This window comes from Phoca vitulina, unplaced genomic scaffold (genome assembly GCF_004348235.1).
Source record: "Phoca vitulina isolate PV1807 unplaced genomic scaffold, GSC_HSeal_1.0 scaffold279, whole genome shotgun sequence".
NCBI classification, from domain to species: domain Eukaryota; kingdom Metazoa; phylum Chordata; class Mammalia; order Carnivora; family Phocidae; genus Phoca; species Phoca vitulina.
This window is the reverse complement of record NW_022589966.1, coordinates 4683-25858: the sequence shown is the minus strand read 5'-3', so window position 1 is coordinate 25858 and position 21176 is coordinate 4683. Positions and strand designations below refer to the sequence as shown.

The 21176-nt window shown below is 63.7% G+C and overlaps 1 protein-coding gene across 2 annotated transcripts; it reads left to right on the top strand.

Moving 5' to 3' along the window:
* Positions 1-5110: 5110 nt before the first annotated feature.
* Positions 5111-17675, top strand: LOC116629103 (phosphatidylinositol N-acetylglucosaminyltransferase subunit Q-like). 2 transcript variants are annotated; one of them, XM_032399403.1, is made up of 11 exons: positions 5111-5221; positions 8158-8856; positions 10642-10773; positions 10911-11031; positions 12832-12958; positions 13254-13407; positions 13528-13639; positions 14279-14359; positions 14862-14976; positions 16529-16590; positions 17393-17675. In XM_032399403.1, exons 2-11 carry the CDS (start codon positions 8168-8170, stop codon positions 17543-17545), a joined length of 1746 nt encoding a protein of 581 aa, XP_032255294.1. In that variant the 5' UTR covers positions 5111-5221; positions 8158-8167; the 3' UTR covers positions 17546-17675. The 2 variants fall into 2 exon arrangements, with proteins under 2 accessions (XP_032255294.1, XP_032255295.1); XM_032399404.1 differs by lacking the exon at positions 10642-10773.
* Positions 17676-21176: the final 3501 nt, after the last annotated feature.

Sequence of the window (21176 nt, the reverse complement as noted above, 5' to 3'; positions counted from 1 at the left end):
ACCTGCCACGGCTGTGGCCTATCTCTGGGGCCACAAGGGACAGCAGAGAGTCATAGCTCCTTAGTGATCACAGTTGTGAACGTTTAAATAGAAACCATCTTCACATACCCTGTCTGGGCCTCCTTCTTGCCTCAGCGTCCACCACTGAGACACTCCCTGCCAAGGAGATGTCCCTGGCCTCCACATCTGAGTGGCCAGTGTCCCGGGCCACCCTGCTGGGCATCCACCTTCAGACCCGGACCTGCCTCCTGTGGACTGGCCCCCCCTCCAGGCCAATGGGGGGCTTTCCATCAAAGGGGGTAGAACCAGGAGAGATGGGGAGGCAGGTGTGGGTGGGAGCTAGTCAGGCCTGTGTTCCAGCATGTTGCTGGTGGACAGGGACCCCTGGGCCTGCCTCCAGCCCCCGTGTCTGGCCAGGGCAGCCCTGATGTCAGATTCTCGCTGGAGGCTGCTCCTGCTATGGTTAAGTGGTGCCCCCACATTCTGTGGCCCAGGGCTGTTTGCCCGGCGTGGCCTCCGCTGGCCCCCAGCCAGCCCCTGCAGCCACGATAGGCATCGGGTGGCCTTCACAGCTCACTGCCTCCCTCCCTGCACAGCCACACTTGGCCCTTCCCACAGGCGGGGGGCAGGGGGCAGGCAGGGAGGGGTGCCCGCGGGACCCTTGGACCCAGCTAATGACTTCTCTCCCCGGGAGCTGGCCATACCTCTGTACCCACCCAGGAATGGCCCCAGGGAGGGCAGTTCCTGCCTGTGCCCGGCTCCCCGAGCTGGACCAGCCGGGCTGGGGCCAGTTGGAGCAGGACCTACGGCTGCCCCATTAATTGTGCTCGGCAGCAGATAGCATCGGCCGTCCACCCCACCGTGGGGCATTAAGAGGCCAAGTCCAGAGCTGGGGTGTGGGCCAACCAGGTGGGAAGCACTATGGGTCACAGACAGGCACTGACCCCTCCCTTCCAGGGGCTTCCTGGAGAGTCCCCAGGTCCTGTGTCCGAGGGAGACCCGCTCCTCCTTGGCCCTCTATTGGCACCCCCATGTGTCTACTGCACCCAGATTTCTTATCACCACCAGGCAGACGTGAGCTTAGGGGGCATCAACCCAGTTTCACAGGCGTAGAAACAGGACCCAACCCTGCCAGTTTTGAGGGGTAGGATGAGCCCCTTGGAGATTCCCCACCCCAGACTCTGGTGAGTGACCCAGCCCACATGTAAGGGGTGCATCCCCTTCCCCGAGGGCCTGACCCCGTGGTCCTACTGGGGGAGTGTGGGTGAGGCGGACTCACACGGATGTTAGCTCAGTGCCTCCTGAATTCATGAATTGCATTACGGCAGGTTTTGGAGGGGTGTGGGGGCCTCCCTGGAGAGGGGTGGGCTGAGCTGACCATGAGTGGCATCCGGATATGCAGGGACAGTGGGAAGAATGTCCCAGAGGCCAGTGCAAAGGACCCGAGGCAGGAATGTGGCAGGACTGGGGCGCCCCTAGGGGGTTTAGCAGCTGAGTGATGACGCCACACAGCTTCCCTGGGTTACTGCTCAAACGTGTTCTTGGCCCGCGTCCCACATGCCCCTCCCACTTGCCCATGCCCGCTTTGTCAAGGTGGCCCCTCCCTCAGGCTGGTTTCTAACAACAGAGGCTGTTGCTGCTGGAGCGAGGTCGGGAGGCTAGCCCCAGGTAGGAGACCACCCCCCGCCCGCCTCTCTGCTCTCGGAGAGCCCCCCTGCCTAACCCTTCAGGGGTTGGAAGCTTCCAGGGTCTTTGTGGGGGCAATGGGCAGAGCCTTGGGCTGCCCCCTAAGAAGGGTCACTTTCCTTGCCTGAAGGAAGGAAGGGTTCCCTGGGCAGATGAGTTTGAGAAACACTGCCCATCTGTCACCATCCCCCTCTACCCCCTGCCCCCCCCCACACACCTCGGGACCTCCCAATGCCTGGGAGCTCATGCAGGCCTCAGAGAAAAACCCGTAGCTACCTTCACAGGTCCCATGTTCCCCAGACTTGTGTTTCAGGGGCCACATGTGGAAAAATGGGACCTAGACACGTGGCTGGTGGCTGGGCTTGCAGACCAGGCCAGCACTCAGGACCTGGTGACACTACGCTTAAAGCCAGCCGCCCCCCTCAACCCAGTGCCTCAGTTTCCTCCTGTGTAAAACAGGAGAACGCCAGCACCCCCGGGAGGGAGCAGGGGGAGAAGGGTCACCACCGCTTGGCCCCTAGTGGACATTATTTCTCTTGCAGCGCCACACTGGGCCCAGCTGCAGGACCTCGGCTCAGAGGAGCTGAGACTGTGATCCCTAGCCACCCACCTGTCTGTCCTCTGGCCTCCTGGGCCTCCCCGACCCACTGGCAGGCCGCCCCCAGGGCCTGCTCTGCGAGCTGGACCCACCCGGAGACCCCGCTCACTCCTGCCGGCCCCGGCTGCTTGGGCGGATCCCAGTGCCCGCGGGGGCCGCAGGAGGACCCCGGGGTCTGCACTGCTCCCTGGATGGCCTGCTCTTCCTGACGGCTGGGGCTGCACCCTGCGTCCATGTGCTGGACCTCGAAGGACGATCCATCTGCCACCTGCCCTGCCACCTGCCAGGGGCTGGAGCCTTCGTGCCGGAGGATGTGGCTGTGACAGCTGCTGGGCTCACGGTGGTCAGCGACCTCGTCAGTGGGGCTGTGCACGCGCTTCGGCACACTGCCCGAGACCCCCAAGGCCGCTGGGTCACGGTGGGCACCTTCCTGGCCCCCCGGGGGCTGGCTGTGGACGCCACCGGCCGCCTCCTGGTGACGGACTATGTGCCCGGGGCTGTGCACAGCTTCGCACTGAGCCCTGCCCTGGAGCCACGGGCCCCAGCCTCCATACTGGGTCTGGAGGGCCCCTGCTGGGTGGGCCCGGGGCCCGACGGCGGCCTCACCGTGAGTGAGGAGTTTGGGGATGTGCGGCTGTTCGGCAGTGCCTGCCAGCCCCTGGGCTCCCTGGGGGGCCTGACGGGGCACGCCTTTGGCAACCCGGCAGGCATATGCACTGACGTGGAGGGCAGCGTGATTGTGGCAGATGAGCAGCAGGGCCACGTGACCCTGTTTCCTCGGGCCGGCACGCCCGTCTGCCTGGTGTCCGAGGGGCTGAGGCGGCCCTTGGGAGTGGCCTGTGCACCTCAGGGCCAGCTCGTGGTGGCAGATGCGGGTGACAGCGACATCAAGGTGTACCAGTACCGCTCGCAGCTGGCCTGACCCGTGGGCTCAGATGGGAGCAGCCCCTCACGGGGTGTGGGTGAGCCCAGGGCCCCAGGCCACTGCGGGAGGAACACTGGGGGTTGGTGGGGCCTCCAGGACTGCTGGCCACGCCTCCCCGACCTTGTGCGTTTGCAGGGCTCCCGATGGGCCAGGTCCTGGGTTGCCTCCTACCTTCCTCTTGGAGACGATTCAGACTTCGTTGGCTGCCACAAACCAGCCGCCTCCCAGCCTCCAAAGTTGGGCCCTCTGCACACCCCAGTTTAGGGTGCCCGAGCACTCATGGTCCCCATGTCCACTCAGGCCCTGGCCCTGCCGGGTCAGGGCCCAGGAGGCCTGAGCTTTGGGCCCAGCCCCTGAAGCCTGCAGACCTTGCGCTGGGCAGCTACCAGTGTTCACCCAGGCAGGTTCTCGGGCCAGGTGCCCCAGCCCCAGCCTCCTAATCAGACAGAAGCAGGCAGGGAGGGTGCGGCTGGGCTGGGCTGGGCTGGGCTGGGCAGGGGTGCAGCCCTTCACTGTCCCCCATCTTCAGACGCACCCCAGGTGCCGAGCCTCCTGCTGCTTCTCTGGGCCTAACTGAGGTAAGGCAGCGCAAAAGAGGGGCCGCCCCAGAGGCACCCTGGGGTGGCACATGGCTGGGAGGGGAGCCTCCATACCCCTAGTCCACTTCTCCCGTGTGAGATCGTCTCTCAGGCTGAACCTGCATTTTCTCCTCTGCAAACCAGGAGCAAAGGGCTCCAAGCTCATGGGTGGGGCGTGCTGGGAAGGTTCCAGGCGGTGGCCCAGCCTGGAGAGCCTTCCTATGAGGAAGGACTCCTGTTACCTAAAAACCATGGGCAAATGAGGCCCAAAAGAGGTGGGGGCGTGAGGGTGGAACTCTGTGTTTGGGGCCCAGCCAGGCCCCTAGTTCCAGTGAGGGGTCTCAGTGGGAAGGGGACAGCGCCTGGTCACCAGGACATTGCCTCTGACAAGGTCCCCTTCATATGTACCAGCCCATGTGGGGGGCGGGATTTCAGTGGTCAGTGTAAGGAAGCATGACCACTACGTGCTCAATAAATGCTCTTGTTGCTACTGGTGTCAGGGATATTGTTCGCTGGAGCAGGAGGCGCTAGGGACCGCTCTGACGACCAAACCAGATGGCTGCCGCCTCTGGGCTGGCCCACTGAGGCCCAGCCTTCCTAGTCCACTGGGCCCTGGGGGGACCTGGGGGTGCCCCTTGGCAGAGACCGTTGTTGGAGGGGGCCAGTCTGGAGCTGGGGAGGCAGCTCCTTCTGGAACCCCACACAGGGCTTGGGGGTCCTTTCACCGGTGGCAAGGTGAGGTTGGGGACCCTCAAAAGCCAGGTCCACCGGGTCCCTCAGATGAGGAAATGGGGGATGGGGGAGGTTTGTCAGCTGTGAGAAGGTGGGGGACTGGAAGGCAGGGGTGTTGGGGACACTGCAGGTGTACTGGAGGGGGTACAAGAATGCTGGGGGGACAAGGATACTGTGTGGGGGGAACAAGGATGCTGGGGGGGCAAGGACACTGCTAGGGGAAGACAAGGACATTGCTGGTGGGGGATAAGAACGCTGGGGGGGACAAGGACATAGGGCGGGACAAGGACACTGGGGGTGGGGGAGAAGGACACTGGGGGGCAAGGACCCTGGCGGAGGGGGACAAGGACACTGTTGGGGAACAAGGATGCTGCGTGGGGGGAACAAGGACGCTGCTGGGGGACAAGGATGCTGGGGGGGACAAGGACACTGGGGGGGGGGCAAGGACGCTGCTGAGGGACAAGGACGCTGCGCACGCAGACTCCGGGGACTGGAACGTTGCGCGCGCGGAACGCTCGGGCGGGGTCCGCGTGCAGCTCGGGCGCCTTTGGGGGCCGGACCGTCGCGCGGCAACGCTGGGAGCCGGCGGAAATGGGGCTCGTGTCCCGCGGCGCGGCCGCGGCGGGGCTGTGGGCGGCGAGCGCTGTCGTCCGCCCAGGCCCGCCCCACGCGGTCCCCCACTCCATCCCTGGGGAGCAGACGGTGAGCATTCGGGGGGGGCGGGCCGGCGTCCGTGTGCTGTGACCTTGGGGCGCCGCCCCTCCCGCCCCGGCCTCCGGGCTGTGGCCCCCCCCCCCCCGCCCCCCCCGCCCGGGGGGGGCCGGGCGCCGGGCGCGGGCCAGGCGGCGGAAGGGGCCCCGAGGCTCCTCCCAGGGCCGGCGCGGCACAGTGCCCCCCCTCCGACGCCCCGCGTCTGTAGCCTCTGTTTACTCTTCTGTGAAATGGGGGCGCTGCAGGTCAAGGGGCGGGCCTGAGACAGCAGGGCTCCGGGGGCGGGCCCGGGTGGGTGGTCTGCGGCCGGGCCGCCCTGTCCCAGTGACACGCCCAGCCGGCCCCCACGGTGGACCCTGGGGAAGGGCGTTCGGGGCCAGCAGTGACCGCAGTACATAGGGCACAAAACAACGGTAGGGGTGCCTGGCCGGCTCCGTCGGGGGGAGCGTGCACGCTTGATCTCGGGGTGGTGGGTTCGAGCCCCGGGTTGGGGGTTGTAGGTTCACAGCCATTCTTCTGAGATGACGGGGAGAAAGCACTGTTTACCCAACGCCAGACAAAAACAAACAACATGGGGTAAAAAGGAGTTTCTGGGAGCTCTGGAGTAGCTTCCAGAGGCGGGGGTCAGCCGTGGAGCTGTCCCTGGCCAGCCATGACTGGGCTCTTCCCCACAGTCAGTTCACGCAGAGGAGAGAAGTACAGCTTCCCTCATAAGGCAGACTGATGACCTCAGGTGCTGAGAGCAGGGCTGTCCCTGCCCCAGAGACCTGGCTGACTGACCCACCTGGGAAGGGAGCTCGGTGTTCCCCCTGACAGACGAGGCTTTCCCAGGCCTGGGCCCTTGTTTTGGATCCTGGTCTTTAAAGATGTGCTCCTTGCCCAAGTTCCTGCCCCCTCCCCCGTCTGCACCTCCGCTATTGATTGCCTGCTCTTCTTTTTCTGGGCGTCTGATCTGAGCAGGTTTCTTTGTGTTCCTCACTCCCAGAGGCTGAGGTGGGGGTGGGGATGGGAGTTGGCCCCGTGGTTTGTTCTCTCTCGCTACCCCACGGATAAGAACAGCAACTTCTGCCCTCTGCTCTTCTTCCTTAGACATAAGGAGCTGCTTCTTTTTCTTCTTTTTTAGGCAAACTTTGTAGATGAAGCATAACCCACACAAAGAAAATGCACAAACCGTATGAGTATAACTCAATGAATTTTCCCGAAGTGAAAACCCCATTGCTCCGACAGATGCAGCTTCCCCCAGAGCATCTGTTCACTGTTAGGCCAATTGTTTTTCTTTTCCGACAGTAGCCATGGGTCGTTTTCCTTAGTTCCTGTGCAAGGAGTCCCCAAGTGGGGTGTGATAGTGCTGTTTGGCTGAGCCGGCTTAGTGTGATGCCCGGCCCCCCGCCGTGGTCAGCAAGCCCGAAGCCCCAGGTCCCTCGCAGGCAGAACTGCTCTGTCCATCTCACATTGCCCCATCAGGAGGGTCAGGAAGAGAAGTGGGTCCCTGGTGATGGCCACGGGGATTTGGGGCCCGGGGCTGCTGCTGGGCTCCGGGCTTTCCCCTGCCGGCACCAGTCACTTGGTGAGGAGAGACATTCGGGAGTGCGGCTGCTCAGCTCAGAGGACCCTTTTCAGCTGGAACCCACTTGCGCAATTGCCGGGAGAGGCCTCTACCTCCCGGCCCCAGTCTGGCCTCCCTGCAGGGAGGGCGAGCTGCCGCACCAGTGACCTCTTAAGCCCTGGGCGTCTGTGTCTGTGTAAGGCCCCTCCCAGAGCCCCCCAGCTGATAGCAAATGGATGACACGTCCCACCATGCCAACGTGTATGTCCCCAAGGGCCTGGCGAGCGGTGGGGCCTGGAGGCCTGGGCTCCGTCCAAGGCCTGTGTCCCTCCCTCGGGTGTGGGCTCCAGCTTGGGGGTCTTAGCTCAGGGTGGCTGCTGGGTCCTTTGTGCCAACAAGGTGGGGACAGTCAGTGTCTGAGAAAGAGCATGCTCCGAGGTGAAGCCCTCAGGGCTCTGCTGGATGAGGGCCTGCTGCCCACCATCTGGGAGGGGCTCAGTGCTTGCTGAGAAACCTGCATCCCCAGTGAACTTACCTCTGGGCAAGGCAAGGCTCAGGGTCCCACAGAATTCGGGGGTCATAGCTACTTGGGGCCGGTCTTGCTGGTTAGAGGCCAGGAAGGCTCACAGCCCTCAGCCTGAGAGAAGACAGTGGGGAGCTTGTCATCCTCCAGGTCCCCCACGTTTAGACAACTGCCTAGCTCAACTGTGACAAGAGAGTCAGTCCCCTGCTGGGAACTCAGCCCCGAAATGGTGGGTGGGCACAGCCATCGGCTGGTGGGTCAGAGTAGCTGCCAAAGCCCCATGAGAGCCCCGAGGCTCCTCTGGGGGCTCACCAGACAGGGGGTGGGCTTAGGGCACAGGCACGTCCCCCGGTATGTCCTGGGGCCCCTGCACCAGTGCCCACAGCCACCAACCGTGTGCCTGCATCTGGTTTCTCTCAGCCCAGCAGTAATCCATTTACATTTTCATCTTTATTCTCTCTAGCTTAGTAAGTAAATCAGGGTTCATTAGATTTTAATGTGCATTACTTTAATTGTTAATGAGATTGTACATTTTTCCATGTGCTACACATAACAAACTCTCATCAGTTTCCTTGAAAACAAAAACAAAGCCCTCACGTTCAGCCCCACGCACTGTCGTGAGTGGTTCCGGGGATCACGCACGTCCCCTACCCTGTTCAGCCTGCTTGTCTCTGAAATGGGGGCAAGCGTTGGCCAGCCTGGGATGGGGGTAGGGGCCGTGCCCATGTGACATGGGCCGCTGGGGTCCACCCCATGGGCCCTGTGGCCGTGTGTGTGTGTGTGTGTCCTCAGGGCCGTCTGTGGTGCTGCCGGCCGCCCTGGGGCCGCCCCAGACTGAGCCCGTCCCCTCTCTTCCAGCGTGCCCAGCATGGTGCTCAAGGCCTTCTTCCCCACGTGCTGCGCCTCGGCCGACAGCGGCCTGCTGGTGGGACGGTGGGTGCCGGAGCAGAGCAGCGCCGTGGTCCTGGCTGTGGTGCACTTTCCCTTCATCCCCCTCCAGGTGAAGGAGCTCCTGGCCCAGGTGCATCAGGCTGGCCACGTGGGGTTGGCCGTGCTGGGCACCTGGTGCCACCGCCGGCGGGGGGCTGAGGAGAGCCTGGGCCAGTTCCTGGAGGGCCTGGGCACCATCTTCTCCCACGAGCCTTGGCTACAGCTGTGCCGGGAGCCGGGCAGCAAGTTATGGAGCTGCAAGGCCACCCGCCGGCAGGTGCCTCCCCACCCCGGCGCCCCCTATGAGGACCAGGTCATGCTCGTCTTCTACGACCAGCGCAAGGTGCTGCTGTCGCAGCTGCACCCGCCCGCAGCCCTGCCCGACCGCCAGGCCGGCGATGCCGCGCCCAGTGCCGGGGGCTTGGCCGCTGTCTTTGACACGGTGGCACGCAGTGAGGCGCTCTTCCGAAGCGACCGCTTCGACGACGGCCCTGTGCGCTTGAGCCACTGGCAGTCAGAGGGCGTGGAGGCCAGCATCCTCGCCGAGCTGGCAAAGCGCGCATCGGGGCCCGTCTGCGTGCTGCTGGCCTGCCTGTTGTCACTCGTCTCGGCCGTCAGCGCCTGCCGGTACGTGCCCCTGGGGCCGGGGGGTCGGGAGGAGGAAGTCCGGCTGCTGAGCCCTAGCCCCCACCGTGGGCAGAGGCCTGGAGGCCCAGACAGGCCCTGCTGAGGCTTCCCGCTCTCATCTCCTGTCCCCTCCCCTCTTATCTCCGAGGACGTCTGGGTGGTGGTTGCTCCCTGGGCAGAGCAGGCTCCCTTGGCAGCCTCAGCATTGGCGTGGGACCCACTGGGTAGCCGTTCAGGTGGACTTCAGGTGGCTCAGTCTCCTGCGAGGCGAGCAAGACCGTGAACACACGCAGGTTGTTGCCGACTGACGGCTGGTATTTGCGTGGCCTGGTGCCTGGGAGTTGTCCTCCTGAAGGAAGGCACGCAGGTCCCACCTGCTTTCCTGGCCCTGGTGGGGGCAGTGTCCGCTCACTGATGGACGTGGGTTGGGGTGGTGGTCCCCAGCCTTGGCTCGTCTGTACAGTCCCCTGGAATACTCCTGGCTGCAGGCCTGGCCGAGGGGTGTAGCCCTTGGGGGCCCTGGGTGTTCTGGCTCCAGGGGTCCCTCCCTCTGTGAGAAGCCAGCTCCCCGATGGCGCCCCCTACTTAGGTCCCGGGGTTCTGGCTGTCGGGTTTGGGGACTGGCCTCACCTGCTGACCGAGGGCTGCTGAGCACTCTGGCCTGACTTGGCAGAGCGCCTCGGCAGCTCCGTGTGGACAGTGCCTTGGGTTGAGGGCTGCAGGGGATCTTGACACAAAGGGTGGGTTTTGGATCTTCACAATCCCCTGGAATGAATTACAGGAAAGTATGTGTCAGCCAAGGTGCAGTTTGGGGGAGAGATGGTCCTGGGCTTTTATCACCTTTCAAAGGACTCAAGAAAGGTTAACGACGCTCGTGTGCCGCAGATCCCGATCAGCCCGTCAGGCTAGAGCCGTGGGGAGAGCACAGTGGCAGTTACGTGAGGCATCGCTGTCACTGTGCAGAAGTGAAGCCCCTGGCCCCCTAGGGCAGCCCCAGGGATGCTGTTGGGGCCCTGGCTGCCCTGGGCTGGTCTGAGCCTCGGGGACCCTGCCATGCAGACGGCGGGGGGAGGGTGCTCAGTGCAGACAGTGCCTTCCACTTGACTGGAGTTCAGGATGGCTGTGCTGAACGTGACTCATTCCTGGAGCTGGCTCAGAACCGCTTGAAGACTTCCTCCTTCCTCCTGAGGGTCCGAGCGCATGGCTAGTGGCGGCCCTGCGCTTGGCACAAGCCCTGCAGGCTCCTTGCCGGCAGCAAGGCTCTGGATGGACATGGAGCCAAGAGACAATAGGGCCCTTTCTTTACCTTTACTTGCAAACATCTCCTCTCAGTGTTGGAATCCGTGCAGAAGTACCTCAGTGCTTCCTTTGCCTTGCGAGACACGAGTCTCATGGGGCAGCCTGGCCGGCCTGCAGACCCTTGATGAGGGTCACCCATCCAGCAGGGCAAGGCGCTGGTTGGCAGGACAGCACGTTCTCTCTACTCCTGGGGTGAAGCCTTGGCACTTGGCTTTGGGTGTGACTCGAGTCACTGCTTTGTGAGGAGGTCGGGTTCCCAATTAACAGCCACGAGCGCACCGTGACCCCCACCGGGCTGCCTGCCCGTGCGCCCCCACAGTGTCCCTGTCCTGCTGAGCTCGGGAGTGTGGCCATTGTGTTCAGGGCCTCCAGGGTCTTGACGTGGGCCCGGTGAGGGGTGTTGGTGCCAGCTGAGGGGCCCCCACTCCCCGGCAGGCAGGAGGACCGCTGCACCGCCCGAACGGCCACCTCTCGGCTCCTTCACAGGCTGTTCAAGCTGTGGCCCCTGTCCCTTGTCTGGAGTAAGCTCTCTGTGTGCGAGCAGCTCAGGCACCGGCTGGAGCAGCTCACGCTCGTCTTCAGCACCCAGAAGGCCGAGAACCCCACCCAGCTGATGAGGTGCAGCCCTGCCTGGGTCTCCTTCATAGTGGCCAGTCGCGCGTCCCCCCCCACTTCTTTGCACCAGGCCCACCCATGCTGACCCCCTCCGACCAGGCCCCGCTCACCACCCACTCCCATTGGCCCTCTCCTTCCAGGAAGGCCAACGTGCTTGTCTCTGTGCTTCTCGATGTGGCCCTTGGCCTTGCGCTGCTGTCGTGGCTTCGTGGGAAGGACCGCATTGGGCCACTGGCGGAGGCCCTCGTCCCTGTGGCTGATGTGAGTTACCGGAACACCTGTGTCCCAGGGGTGGGAGTGGGGCCCTGCCTGGGGGTAGCAGAAGCCCCTCAGCTGGCCAGAGCCACATGACTCTTTCCCTCTGTTGGGCTAGAGGAGCCGCCCTGGTCCCTGACCCCAGACCGGTTCCCAGGGCTGCACACACTTGGCTCACCGGATGCCCACCTGCCCCCACTGGGTCACATCTCAGCTCCTGGCCTCTACCTTCCTTTCCTGAAGGTGGTCATACCTGGGGCCACCTTGTGGTTGAGGCTTTTCGGGGGAGCCCCCCCCCCCCCAGGCCCAGGGTCCCTGGCTCCTGGCTCTTGAGGCAGCTGGCTCTGGGCTTGGCCCTCTGCACAGCAAGCACCACAGAAACCTCCCGTGTATCCAGGGCTGTCTGTGTCCAGCTGCAGTCAGGCCTCTCCCACTGCTGATTCGGCGGTTCCCATGCTGAGTACCAGCAGTTTCCACTTCTCCCAGTTTCCACCCTGTTGCTCTTCTCTGCCTCCCTTCTTCAGAGCCATAGGCCCTGTCATTCCTGTTGGGGGCTTGTCTTCCTGCTTGGAGCAGTCCCTCTGGCCACGTGGGCCTCCCCCAGGCCTCTGCCAGTGGCCTCCTGGCCCCGGTGTGGTCGAGGGGCTGAGGCCTGGTGGGGTGGTCCTTGTGCGTGCAGCCTCTGGCACTCCCATCCGTGTCCAGCTGCAGCCGTGCCCTCGGCCTGCTCGTGAACAGGGGCCTTCACAGGCCGAGAGCCCCTATGGCTTCTTGGGGAGACCTGGTCCAAGAGGAAGGAGGAGGGAGGGCCTGGAAGCCAGGACGGGGGCTTCGCTGCTGTACCTTGCTCACCCATGCTCTGCCTTTTGGCCAGCTTCATCTTCGATCTCCCTCTTGCAGAACTGCGCAGAAATATAAATATTTAATTTAAAAATGAAAGCCTCTTCCTGCCGCCCAGCTCTTATCCTTTAAATATTAGATAAGCTCTATTTATAAAGAATGCTCTGTTCCTTTTCTCGCTGCCTGGGACTCAGCTGAGGCCTTCACAGGCCCACATGGTGGGCAGCGGGGGTGGGGGGCAAGGCAGGCCTCTGACTGTGGGGCAGGGCTGTCATGGCCATGGCTGCAGCATTGCTGATGAGGCTGAGGGTCCTCGGGGCCTGTGCCCTGGGACCGGCCCAGTGCCCAGACATTGGCCTTCCTCCCTGGTCGGCCAGGATGCTGCTCAGCTTCCCAGCTTGCCGGTGAGCATCCCCGTGCCATCTCTGGCCCTCACTGGACATTGTTCATGGCTCAGACCTCATCTGTCCTTCCCACCTGCTACCTGGGCCCCTGATGGGCGCGACACCCTCAGGGTCACCTGGGGCGCCCACCCAGCTCAGGCCCAGGCGTCTGTGGTGCCGTGCTGCCAGGTGGTGGGGTGGGGTCCTCAGCAGAGGGGCACTGGGTAGACCCATCAGCTCCCCCAAGGTTCATGGTGAGCCGGGCTCTGTCCCACCTCTGGGCACATGGAGCTGAGCTCTCCTGTGGGTCCAGTGGCGTGAGGATTGAGATGGAAGAAAGCTGATGCCCATCAGGGCCTCCGTGGCCTGAGGGCCAGGGGCACACTGTCAGCCTCTCAGCCCCAGGTCCCCGAGCATCTGTGAAGAGGGCTTCCTTGGCCAGACAAGTGTGGGAAACCTCGTGTGCCCATCACATTAGGAGACACCTGGAGAGAGGGACCCAGACTACCTTCTTCCTGCCCAGATGGGTTGGCTGTGCTGGGGCCCAGTTTATGGACTTCATGTTCCTCCTGTGTCTCTACAGCACGTGGCCGAGGAGCTCCAGCATCTGCTGCAGTGGCTGATGGGTGCGCCTGCTGGGCTGAAGATGAACCGGGCGCTGGACCAGGTGCTGGGCCGCTTCTTCCTCTACCACCTGCACCTGTGGATCAGTGAGTGCCGGCTCCACCTGGCCCCAGTGAGCCCCCCCAATGCCCCCCCAGTGCAGGGGGTGGGGCCAGGCCAGGCCCCGTCCCCTCCGTCCCTGCTTTTCTGTCCTCTTGCCGTCCCGGGTATGTGTGTGTAGCCCTGCTCTGCTGGGCTGGCTGCTCAGCCCAGGGACGGCCAGCAGTGAAGTCCATCCCTCAGTTTCCAGAAGCCTCAGGCACCCCTCCTCAGTGAGGAATTGGGGGGGGAGGGCAGGACCTCCCTGGGTGCCCCCCTCAGAGCCAACCCCCATCCCCCCAGGCTACATCCACCTCATGTCCCCCTTCATCGAGCGCATCCTGTGGCACGTGGGCCTCTCAGCCTGCCTGGGCCTGACGGTCGCCCTGTCCATCCTGTCTGACATCATTGCTCTGCTCACCTTCCACATCTACTGCTTCTACGTCTATGGGGCCAGGTGGGTGTGGGCGCCCCACTCGTGCAGGCCGGCCCACGGTGGCCTCCCAAGCCCTGAGGGTCACGGGTGGCCGCCGGGGGGGGCGCGGCACCCCGCCCTGACGCTGCCCGCGCCCCGCAGGCTGTACTGTCTGAAGATCTGCGGCCTGTCCTCGCTTTGGCGTCTGTTCCGGGGGAAGAAGTGGAATGTTCTGCGCCAGCGAGTGGACTCCTGCTCCTATGACCTGGACCAGGTACCGGGCAGGGTGCAGGGGGAGCCTCCACGCTCCCATCAACCTGGTCCCTCTCTACATGAGCCTGGCCAGTGTGGCTGCGCGGCACATGTCGGGGCAGCTCCCCTGTGGGGGGGTCAGCGTGGAGCCTGGGGCACTGCTCTGCGGGGGGCAAGGTGCACGTGGAGCCCTCCCACAGTGCAGGACCTTGCCCCAGGTGGGAGGCAGACCCTGCTGTGAGGAGGGTGCTGGGCCCCAGGGAGCTCCTGGACGGTGGGGCACGGACATGACCTATGCACAGGAGCCGGCTCACACCTGGTCTGACCAGGTGGACCCTGTGTGCTGCCCTGCACGGCATGCTTGTCCTCCCGCCTTTGGTGTATGTGCTCACGCCCTGTTGGCTGGTTCTGTCTCCCCGCGTATCACCGAGTCTGGATGGCACGCTGACACATCCCGCCCCATACTGGAGAAAGCTGTCATGAGCGGGTTTTCCTGAGCTGTCTCGGAAGCCCAGGTGTCCTGTTGGCAGGCATCCCATTTCTGCTCCGTTGTAGGGTGGGTTTGGTGGGGATGGGCCGCGAGGTGTGGCTTGTGCCGCTGGGGCCGTCCCTGGCGTGGGGCTCTTGCTGATGCTGACGGTGGTGTTCTTTCTCCCTGCAGCTGTTCATCGGGACTTTGCTCTTCACCATCCTGGTCTTCCTCCTGCCCACCACGGCCCTGTACTACCTGGTGTTCACCCTGGTGAGCCGAGAGGCTGCTGGCTGACCTGGCCACTGGGCCTTGCCCACAGTGCTTGGAGTGATCCCTGCCTGCCCTGCCTGCCAGCCAGGCAGCTGTGGGCAGGCCATCCACCCCTACCCCGGGGAGGCCGTGGCTATTCCAGACTCTCGGGGCACTGTGTGCTGGGCCCTGGAGTGGGCAGGGGTCCTACCCCGGGGGGTGCCTGCCACCGCTCTGGGACACACAGCTGGGTGCACAGAGGGCCCGGGGGAGGGACACCCAGCTGGCCCCAGCCGAGGGGCCAGTAGCATGTTCCCCTGGGGTCAGCTGCCCCTGCCCACTGCTTCCCTGCCTCCTCATAGCTGGGCCTCAGGATCAGGGTGGGAGCTGTGCCCTCCTCAGGATGCGATCCGTGTCCTCCCCAGGGGTCTGGAGCCCCTGCTCACCCTTCGTCGTGGCCAGGACCCCTGGGCTGCTGCGGTCATGGCCCTGGTGCAGCTCTGAGTGCCGTCTGTCGCTGCAGCTCCGGCTCCTGGTGGTGGCTGTGCAGGGCCTGATTCATCTGCTTGTGGACCTCATCAACTCCCTGCCACTGTACTCGCTTGGCCTCCGGCTCTGCCGGCCCTACAGGCTTGCGGGTAGGTCTGTGTGCGGGGTGCACCCACGGGCCCTGCAGAAGCAGTGGTGTGCAGGGCGCGCGGGTGGTGGGGGCAGCCGAGACCCCTGATGTCCACTGGGCCAGCTGCCTGCGGTGAGCTGGAGGGTTCAGAGGCGACAGAGGCAGCCCTTCCTCTTTGTCACCTTCTTCTGTGACGAGCGTGAACATTTGCCCTGACATCTGTCTGCAGTAGCGTAGGTGGTACCTGAACGTGGCTCAGAGAAGCGTCCCTCTGAGCTCGTGTGGGACTGTGTGCCTGCTGGTGCCCCTCAACCTTGGAGGGGACAGGCCAGGCTGAAGGGTGCTGGGCTGACCAGATCTGTGTGACCGCAGACCACGGTGCGCGGGACAGCACCCCCCCTCCTAGCTGCCCCTGGCCGTCCCCCTCTGCAGGTGGCTGCCCCTGTTTTCATGCTGACACCAACCGCTAGGTAGGCCAGATGCCCCTGAGGGGAGGCCGGGGGAGGCTGACCTAACTGGTCACAGCATTGTGAGTTGGCCCATCCCCGTTGAAGGGTTTTGAACACATCAGGGAGCATGGGGCATTCTTGGTACAGCCCCCATCCAGCGGCTATTCCGCCGGCCCCTGTGCTGAGCAGCATGCCCAGGAGGCCCTGCATGCTGTTTGCAGCTCAGCCCCGACACCAAAGCTCCCAGCAGCTGCTTCCAGCCTCTGGAGGGCCAGAGAACTTGAACCTGCATGCTCCGTGCACTTTGGACCTAGTCTGCCTTCCTGGTGCCCTTAAATTCTCTTTCCAGGCCACCTCCCCTGCAGACCCCCAGGTGGCCCATGCCGGGGACCCCAGCCTGTGTCCATACTTCAGAGTGCCAGGACCAGGCAGGCTAGGAGCCTGAGACCCAGCATCTTCCCTCCCCCAGCCCGCAGCTTGTGGTCAGAGCAGAGTTGTTTTAACTTCACATAAAAGTCCACAGATACTGCTGCCTCCTCTCGTTTTCACCGAGTTTGCCTTGGGGCCTCTTCATCAATTGATAATTAGCTCCTGCTTCTCTTTTCAAGAACTTTCTGCCTCGGAAATTCCCAGGCTGGGGAGCCCAAACCACAGGCCAGGGGCACAGTGGGTTCCCAAGTCACCGCTCATACAGAATTTGGAAGACGTTTAGATGCCAGCATGGCAGCCACATCCCACCAAGGACCCTGTCCACTCTGTGGGAGAAGCCACGTCCCATTTGGAAAGCAGCGCAGCCTGAGGCCCTGAAGCCCAGCTGACCCTGCCCCGCCTCCCAGACACGCAGCTTCTGTGTTTCAGTGAAGTTCTGCAGAGGCTTTGATACTGGCCAGGCAGCCGGCGGAGGGGAGGCGGACGGGGAGGTTGGGAGGGGCGTGCGGGGAGGTGAGCCCGGTGTGCGGCCCGGACCACCCACAGCCTTCTGAGTGCTGCTCGGACAGGAAGGGGCCTTTGCCACCACAGCCCCTGTGCCCAGGCCTGCCGCTGCGGGCATACGGGGCAGGAGGCCCTGGAGGCTGTCTGCCGAGGGCCGTGTGCCTCACAGGCACCTTGCTGTCCTTGCAGCTGGTGTGAAGTTCCGAGTCCTGGAGCACGAGGCTGGCAGGCCCCTCCGCCTCCTGATGCAGGTGAGGCCTCTGCACGTTTCTCACTCGGTGCCCCTGGGCAGACCCCCCCGCCATGATGTTGCACACATTCTGGGGCTGCCGCCCTGGGGGAGGGCTGCACGGGCGCACCAGAGCTGACAGGTGGGGCCGCAAGGGGAGGCTCCCTCACCCCCAAGACCTCTGGGCACCGTGACCCCCTCTGCCTGGAACCTCCCTCAGCAGGTGCCTGGATGGGATCCCCTGGGCTGTGCCTGATGCCTTCCGCCAGCCCGGGCTCCTGCCCTGAGCCCCATGGGCTCTTGTTCCAGGAGGAAGAGCACGGACTTGGCAAAGGCCTCAGGACGCGCTCTTTCTCTGAAACGGTCCCTCTGGCCTGTGCGAGAGCGGGCAGGTTGCTGGGTGACTCGCTGGGGGCTGGTGGGGTTGGCCCGAGGGCCACGTCTCAGGGAGAGGTCAGATGCTGAGGCAGCTGGGGCCCTGCACGGTTTTCTCAAGGGTGCGGGATGTTCCCGGGCTCTGACTGGGAGGCTCTGGGGGGGGGGGGGTCCTGCAGGCGAGGGGTCGGCGCCCCTCCAGGCTGGCCTGCCTCGCCTCCCTGCAGCCTGCCCAGAGGAGAGCACGGCTGACCTCGGTCTGAGTGCTCCCTCTCGAGCTGCTCACCCTGCCCCTGGGGAGCACAGGGAGGGCCCGTCTGGACAGAGTGGGTGCTGCCCCGCAGCGGACAGCCCAGGGACCCCCAGTGAGGGGCCACTCGGACTGGCAAGCTTGAGCCTCAGGGAGCTGGGGGCTGCGTCCTGGCTGAGCGCTGCCCTTGTGCTTCCAGATAAACCCCCTGCCCTATGGTCGTGTGGTGCACACCTACCGCCTCCCCAGCTATGGCTGCCACCCCACGCACTCCTGGGGCTCCCTGTGCCGCAAGCTGTTCTTCGGAGAGCTCATCTACCCCTGGAGGCAGAGAGGGGACAAGCAGGACTGAGGGGCCTGGTCGCCGGCCTGCCCAGTACCACCGTGCGGCCACAGTCTGCCCTCTTCCCTGCCAGGGTGTGGACCATCAGGACAGCACGTGTCCCTGATCTTTGCCTTCTCTGCCCCCAGTTGTCCGAGGCCTGTGCATCTCCTGCTGGCTCTGAGGTGATGGGGTGCCGAGCAGCAGGGCACAAGGGCAGCCAGCCAGGCCCACAGGCCTCTGCTCTATCACTGGCTGTGTCTACCTCGGGACCCGCCTCCTGACCTCTGGTGATGGCATTGGCCACCCAGTGCCCACCAACCCCCCTCCTATCGCACCCAGAGCCCCCGCCTCTGCCCACCATGCCCGCTCCCCGTGAGGTGAGCTGGCAGGTCTCCCTGGTGCTCCCAGTGGCCCCACCCTGTCATGGCGTGGAGGGACCCCTCCAGGACACACTCAACGTTCTTGAGGCTGACCCCAAGCATCTCCTTGCTTGAGGGGGTTGCACTTCTGTGTCCCTTGCCCAAGCCAGCAGCCCCGGTGAACCAGGGCCGTCCGGGAAGCCGGGCGGACGCACCCTTAGCCTGGGTCACACAGGGTTTGCGTGGCGCCCCCTGGAGAGATTGCTTTGCATGAGGAGCTGCCCACGGGCCTTTGGGTCTCCCTGTGTGAAGCCAGGCCACACGGGGTGCCCGGAACTGCCTTGCTGAAGACCGAGCACCCATTCACCTTGCCACCCTGTCCCTGCCCCGTGCCCACGCAGGAACAGGCCCCTTGGCCAAATCTTCCATCTCCCTCACTGGCTTCCCACAGAAGCAGACAGCTGCTGGGCAGACACGTTTGTGGCCCCCAGTGTGGGGAGGAGGGGTCCTAGCGTTCAGGCTGCGTCTGCCTGCTGGCTGGCGTGGAATCTGACTGTGGGTGTGAGCCCCAGCATCACCAGGGGGAGGAAACCTGCACATGCAGGTGGCATCGTGTGTGTTTTGCCATCTTGGAGTGGGACACGTTTGTGCTGTAGCCTGCACTCCTTGGCTGCAGGCCACAGTGGGGAGCCCGTGGGCAAGGTCCCACCAGCCCAGCGTCTCGGGGAACAGGTCCTAGCTCTGCCTTTTTCTGCTGTGACAATAAAACCTCCCACCTGTTAGGAGTGCGCCCCTCTGCCTTCCCATCGCTACATGGGTGGTAGGCCTGAGGAGGCCCCCACCTTCATCCGAACTTTGGTGGGGGTGTGGTGAGGTTCCCCTTCTCCTGGGGTCATGGGGCAGCTGGCCCCCATTGTTTGTCCTGAGGTGTTTGACACCTGTTTCTTGTTTGATGCCAAGCTGGGGGGCACCCCATCCCCTGAAGCAGGACTCGCTGCAGGTCTGACGCCTTGAAGGTGTCCTGGCATGGGCGGATGGACCCAGGGCCACTTGCTGTCTGGTTTTGGCCTTGCCCTGGTATGGGGGACAGGGCCGAGGGCAGGGGCGCAGTCCTCCCTGGGGCAGGAGGGAGCTGCCCTGGCTCTGGTGAGTATGTCGCCTGAAACCTGTGGGCTCCACGCAGGGCAGAGGCCCCGCCTGACTGGCTTTCCCTCTCCTGCAGCTCTAGGACCCTCGGGTGGGCACCTGTGTGCCTGGCATCCTGGCTTTGTAGGGAAGGGCTGCAATCCGGAGAGGTCAGCCTCCACTAAAGGGGAGCCCTGCAGGGCCCCTGTGGCTTCCTTGGTGCCTCTCTGGTCTGAGGCAGGCGGGGAGAGGCCCAAGGGGATGCGAGCAGTGCAGGGACCCTGCAGAGGCCCAGAAGCCCTCGAGGAGAGTGTGCCCACACCTGCCCCCAGGCCCCTGGAGCCTGCTGAGAGCGGCCTCCACCCCCTGTCTTTCTGGGGCTGCCTCCCCAGTCAGCAGATGCCACCTCTCTGCTTGGGGCTCTGGCCAGCCCACTGGGTGGTGGTGGCCACGTCACAGGCCTCGTGTGGCAACTGTCACCCTCTGTGCTGGGTTGCCTCTTCCTCTCCTGAGGGCAGCCCGGTTACTCCAGCCACTTGCTGCCACCGAGGGATGCTGCTCCCACCCTCCCGGGAACAGCCTTAATCGGTGGGCTCTCTTGTCCCCAGCCCAGGTCTCTGACCGCCTCTGCCATGCTGACCTGGGCAGAACCCTGAGGCCGGACCTCAGGTCGCCCGAAGAAGTGGACGTTTCCTTTTCGGTTTCAGCCACTTCCCACTCAGGTTCTCAGGGTTGCTGGAAGAGAGCAGCCTCCCGCCCATCACAGGAGATGAGCTCAGAGAGGGCTGGTGACTAGTTGAAGGCCACACAGCAGGCAGGTCTGAGCCCCACAGTGCGCTCCCTGCCACCCCCCCACCCCGTGAGTGAAAGCGTCCTACTTTGACGTGTTTCAGACGCAAGGAAACTGTGCACCATACTGTTCAGCGCCCTGACCCACATTCCCCTTTGTTCACATTTTGCCATATTTGCTTTTTTATATTTCTGCTCTACTTTTTCCTGAACCGTCTGACCATCAGTTGCCCCTGATTCTACCCCTAACATGTTCTGTTCTGAAGGACGGACTGAGCAGTCACGGCACAGTGAGGGGAATTGGGGTAGCGTGGGTGGGGCCTCTTGCTGGGTGCCCCAGTGAGCTCTGCGGCAGCCTCTCGGTGGGTGGCCTGTCCTGGCCACAGCCTGGTGCTAGCCTCCCACGACATGGGCGTGGAAGATACAGCCAGTCACTCGGTAGGATGTCCCTCTGTGGGGCTCATCTGATGATTCTCACCAAGAGATTCAGCATGTGTGCTCTTGGCACAAAGAACACGTAAATGCCACCACTGTGTCCTTCCTAGGGCGTCACCTTGAGAGGCACACAGTGTCTATTTGTCTATCCTGGTGACGTCCACTTGATCACCAGGTTCTCCTCTGCAAAGCCACTAACCCTTTAATAGGTAATTTATACAGAGGTATTTGCGACCGTGTGAATGTCTGCCATTCCCCATGCTCTGGTCCACTAGCTGCAGCATCCACCCTTGGTTCTTGCTGGACGCACACAGAGAGGTTTCTGGGTTCCTCCACTTGTGGGGTTTCATGGGAATGGGCCTCTCCCTGGCACCAGTTTTGAGCTTGGCGCCAGGTAACTGAAACTTTCATGGGTGCTCCCAGAGAGCTTGGGCACAGAGCTTTTGGGGCCAAGGTCTGTTTGCCCTAAGGGGTAAACCCTGGACCCTTCTTGGAGAGCAGGGCTTGGGGTCCAGCATAGAGGGCAGTGGGTATCGTGGAGGGGAGGGCAAAGACCACTTCAGACTACTTCCTTTGTTCCCCTGCTCCCTGCCTGGACAGGAGCCGGGTCTGGAGGCCTGGCCCCCATCCTTACCCAGAGCCAACCCGGTGTGGCAGCTGCAGGGGAGACTGGGGGGGGGGTTCTTTACTAGACACTTCCTGGGTCTTGTGGGCCAGGGGTACCCAGAATTACCCTTGACCATCTAATATGTGGGCACCTCAGCAGGGCTGGCCCAGGACTTGCAAGCAGGGGGCTGTTCTGGGCTGCTTCATCGTTAGCCCGAGGTCCCTCAGTGGCAGGGATGCAGTCCTGTCCCTTCCTCAGACCCTAGGACCGGGCCTGGTACTTACTGGGTCTCCGAATAGCTTTGCAGAAGGGCATGCCTCTTTGTGGGAGGCCGGCTCCTCTG

What these genes read in the sequence shown, in the direction of transcription:
- LOC116629103 (XM_032399403.1), top strand. Translation starts at nt 8,168, where the DNA reads ATGGTGCTCAAGGCCTTCTTCCCCACGTGCTGCGCCTCGGCCGACAGC. An exon ending in ACTACCTGGTGTTCACCCTG is followed by an intron (nt 14,360 to 14,861) that starts GTGAGCCGAGAG and finishes CTGTCGCTGCAG; the next exon opens with CTCCGGCTCCTGGTGGTGGC. An exon ending in CCCTCCGCCTCCTGATGCAG is followed by an intron (nt 16,591 to 17,392) that starts GTGAGGCCTCTG and finishes TTGTGCTTCCAG; the next exon opens with ATAAACCCCCTGCCCTATGG.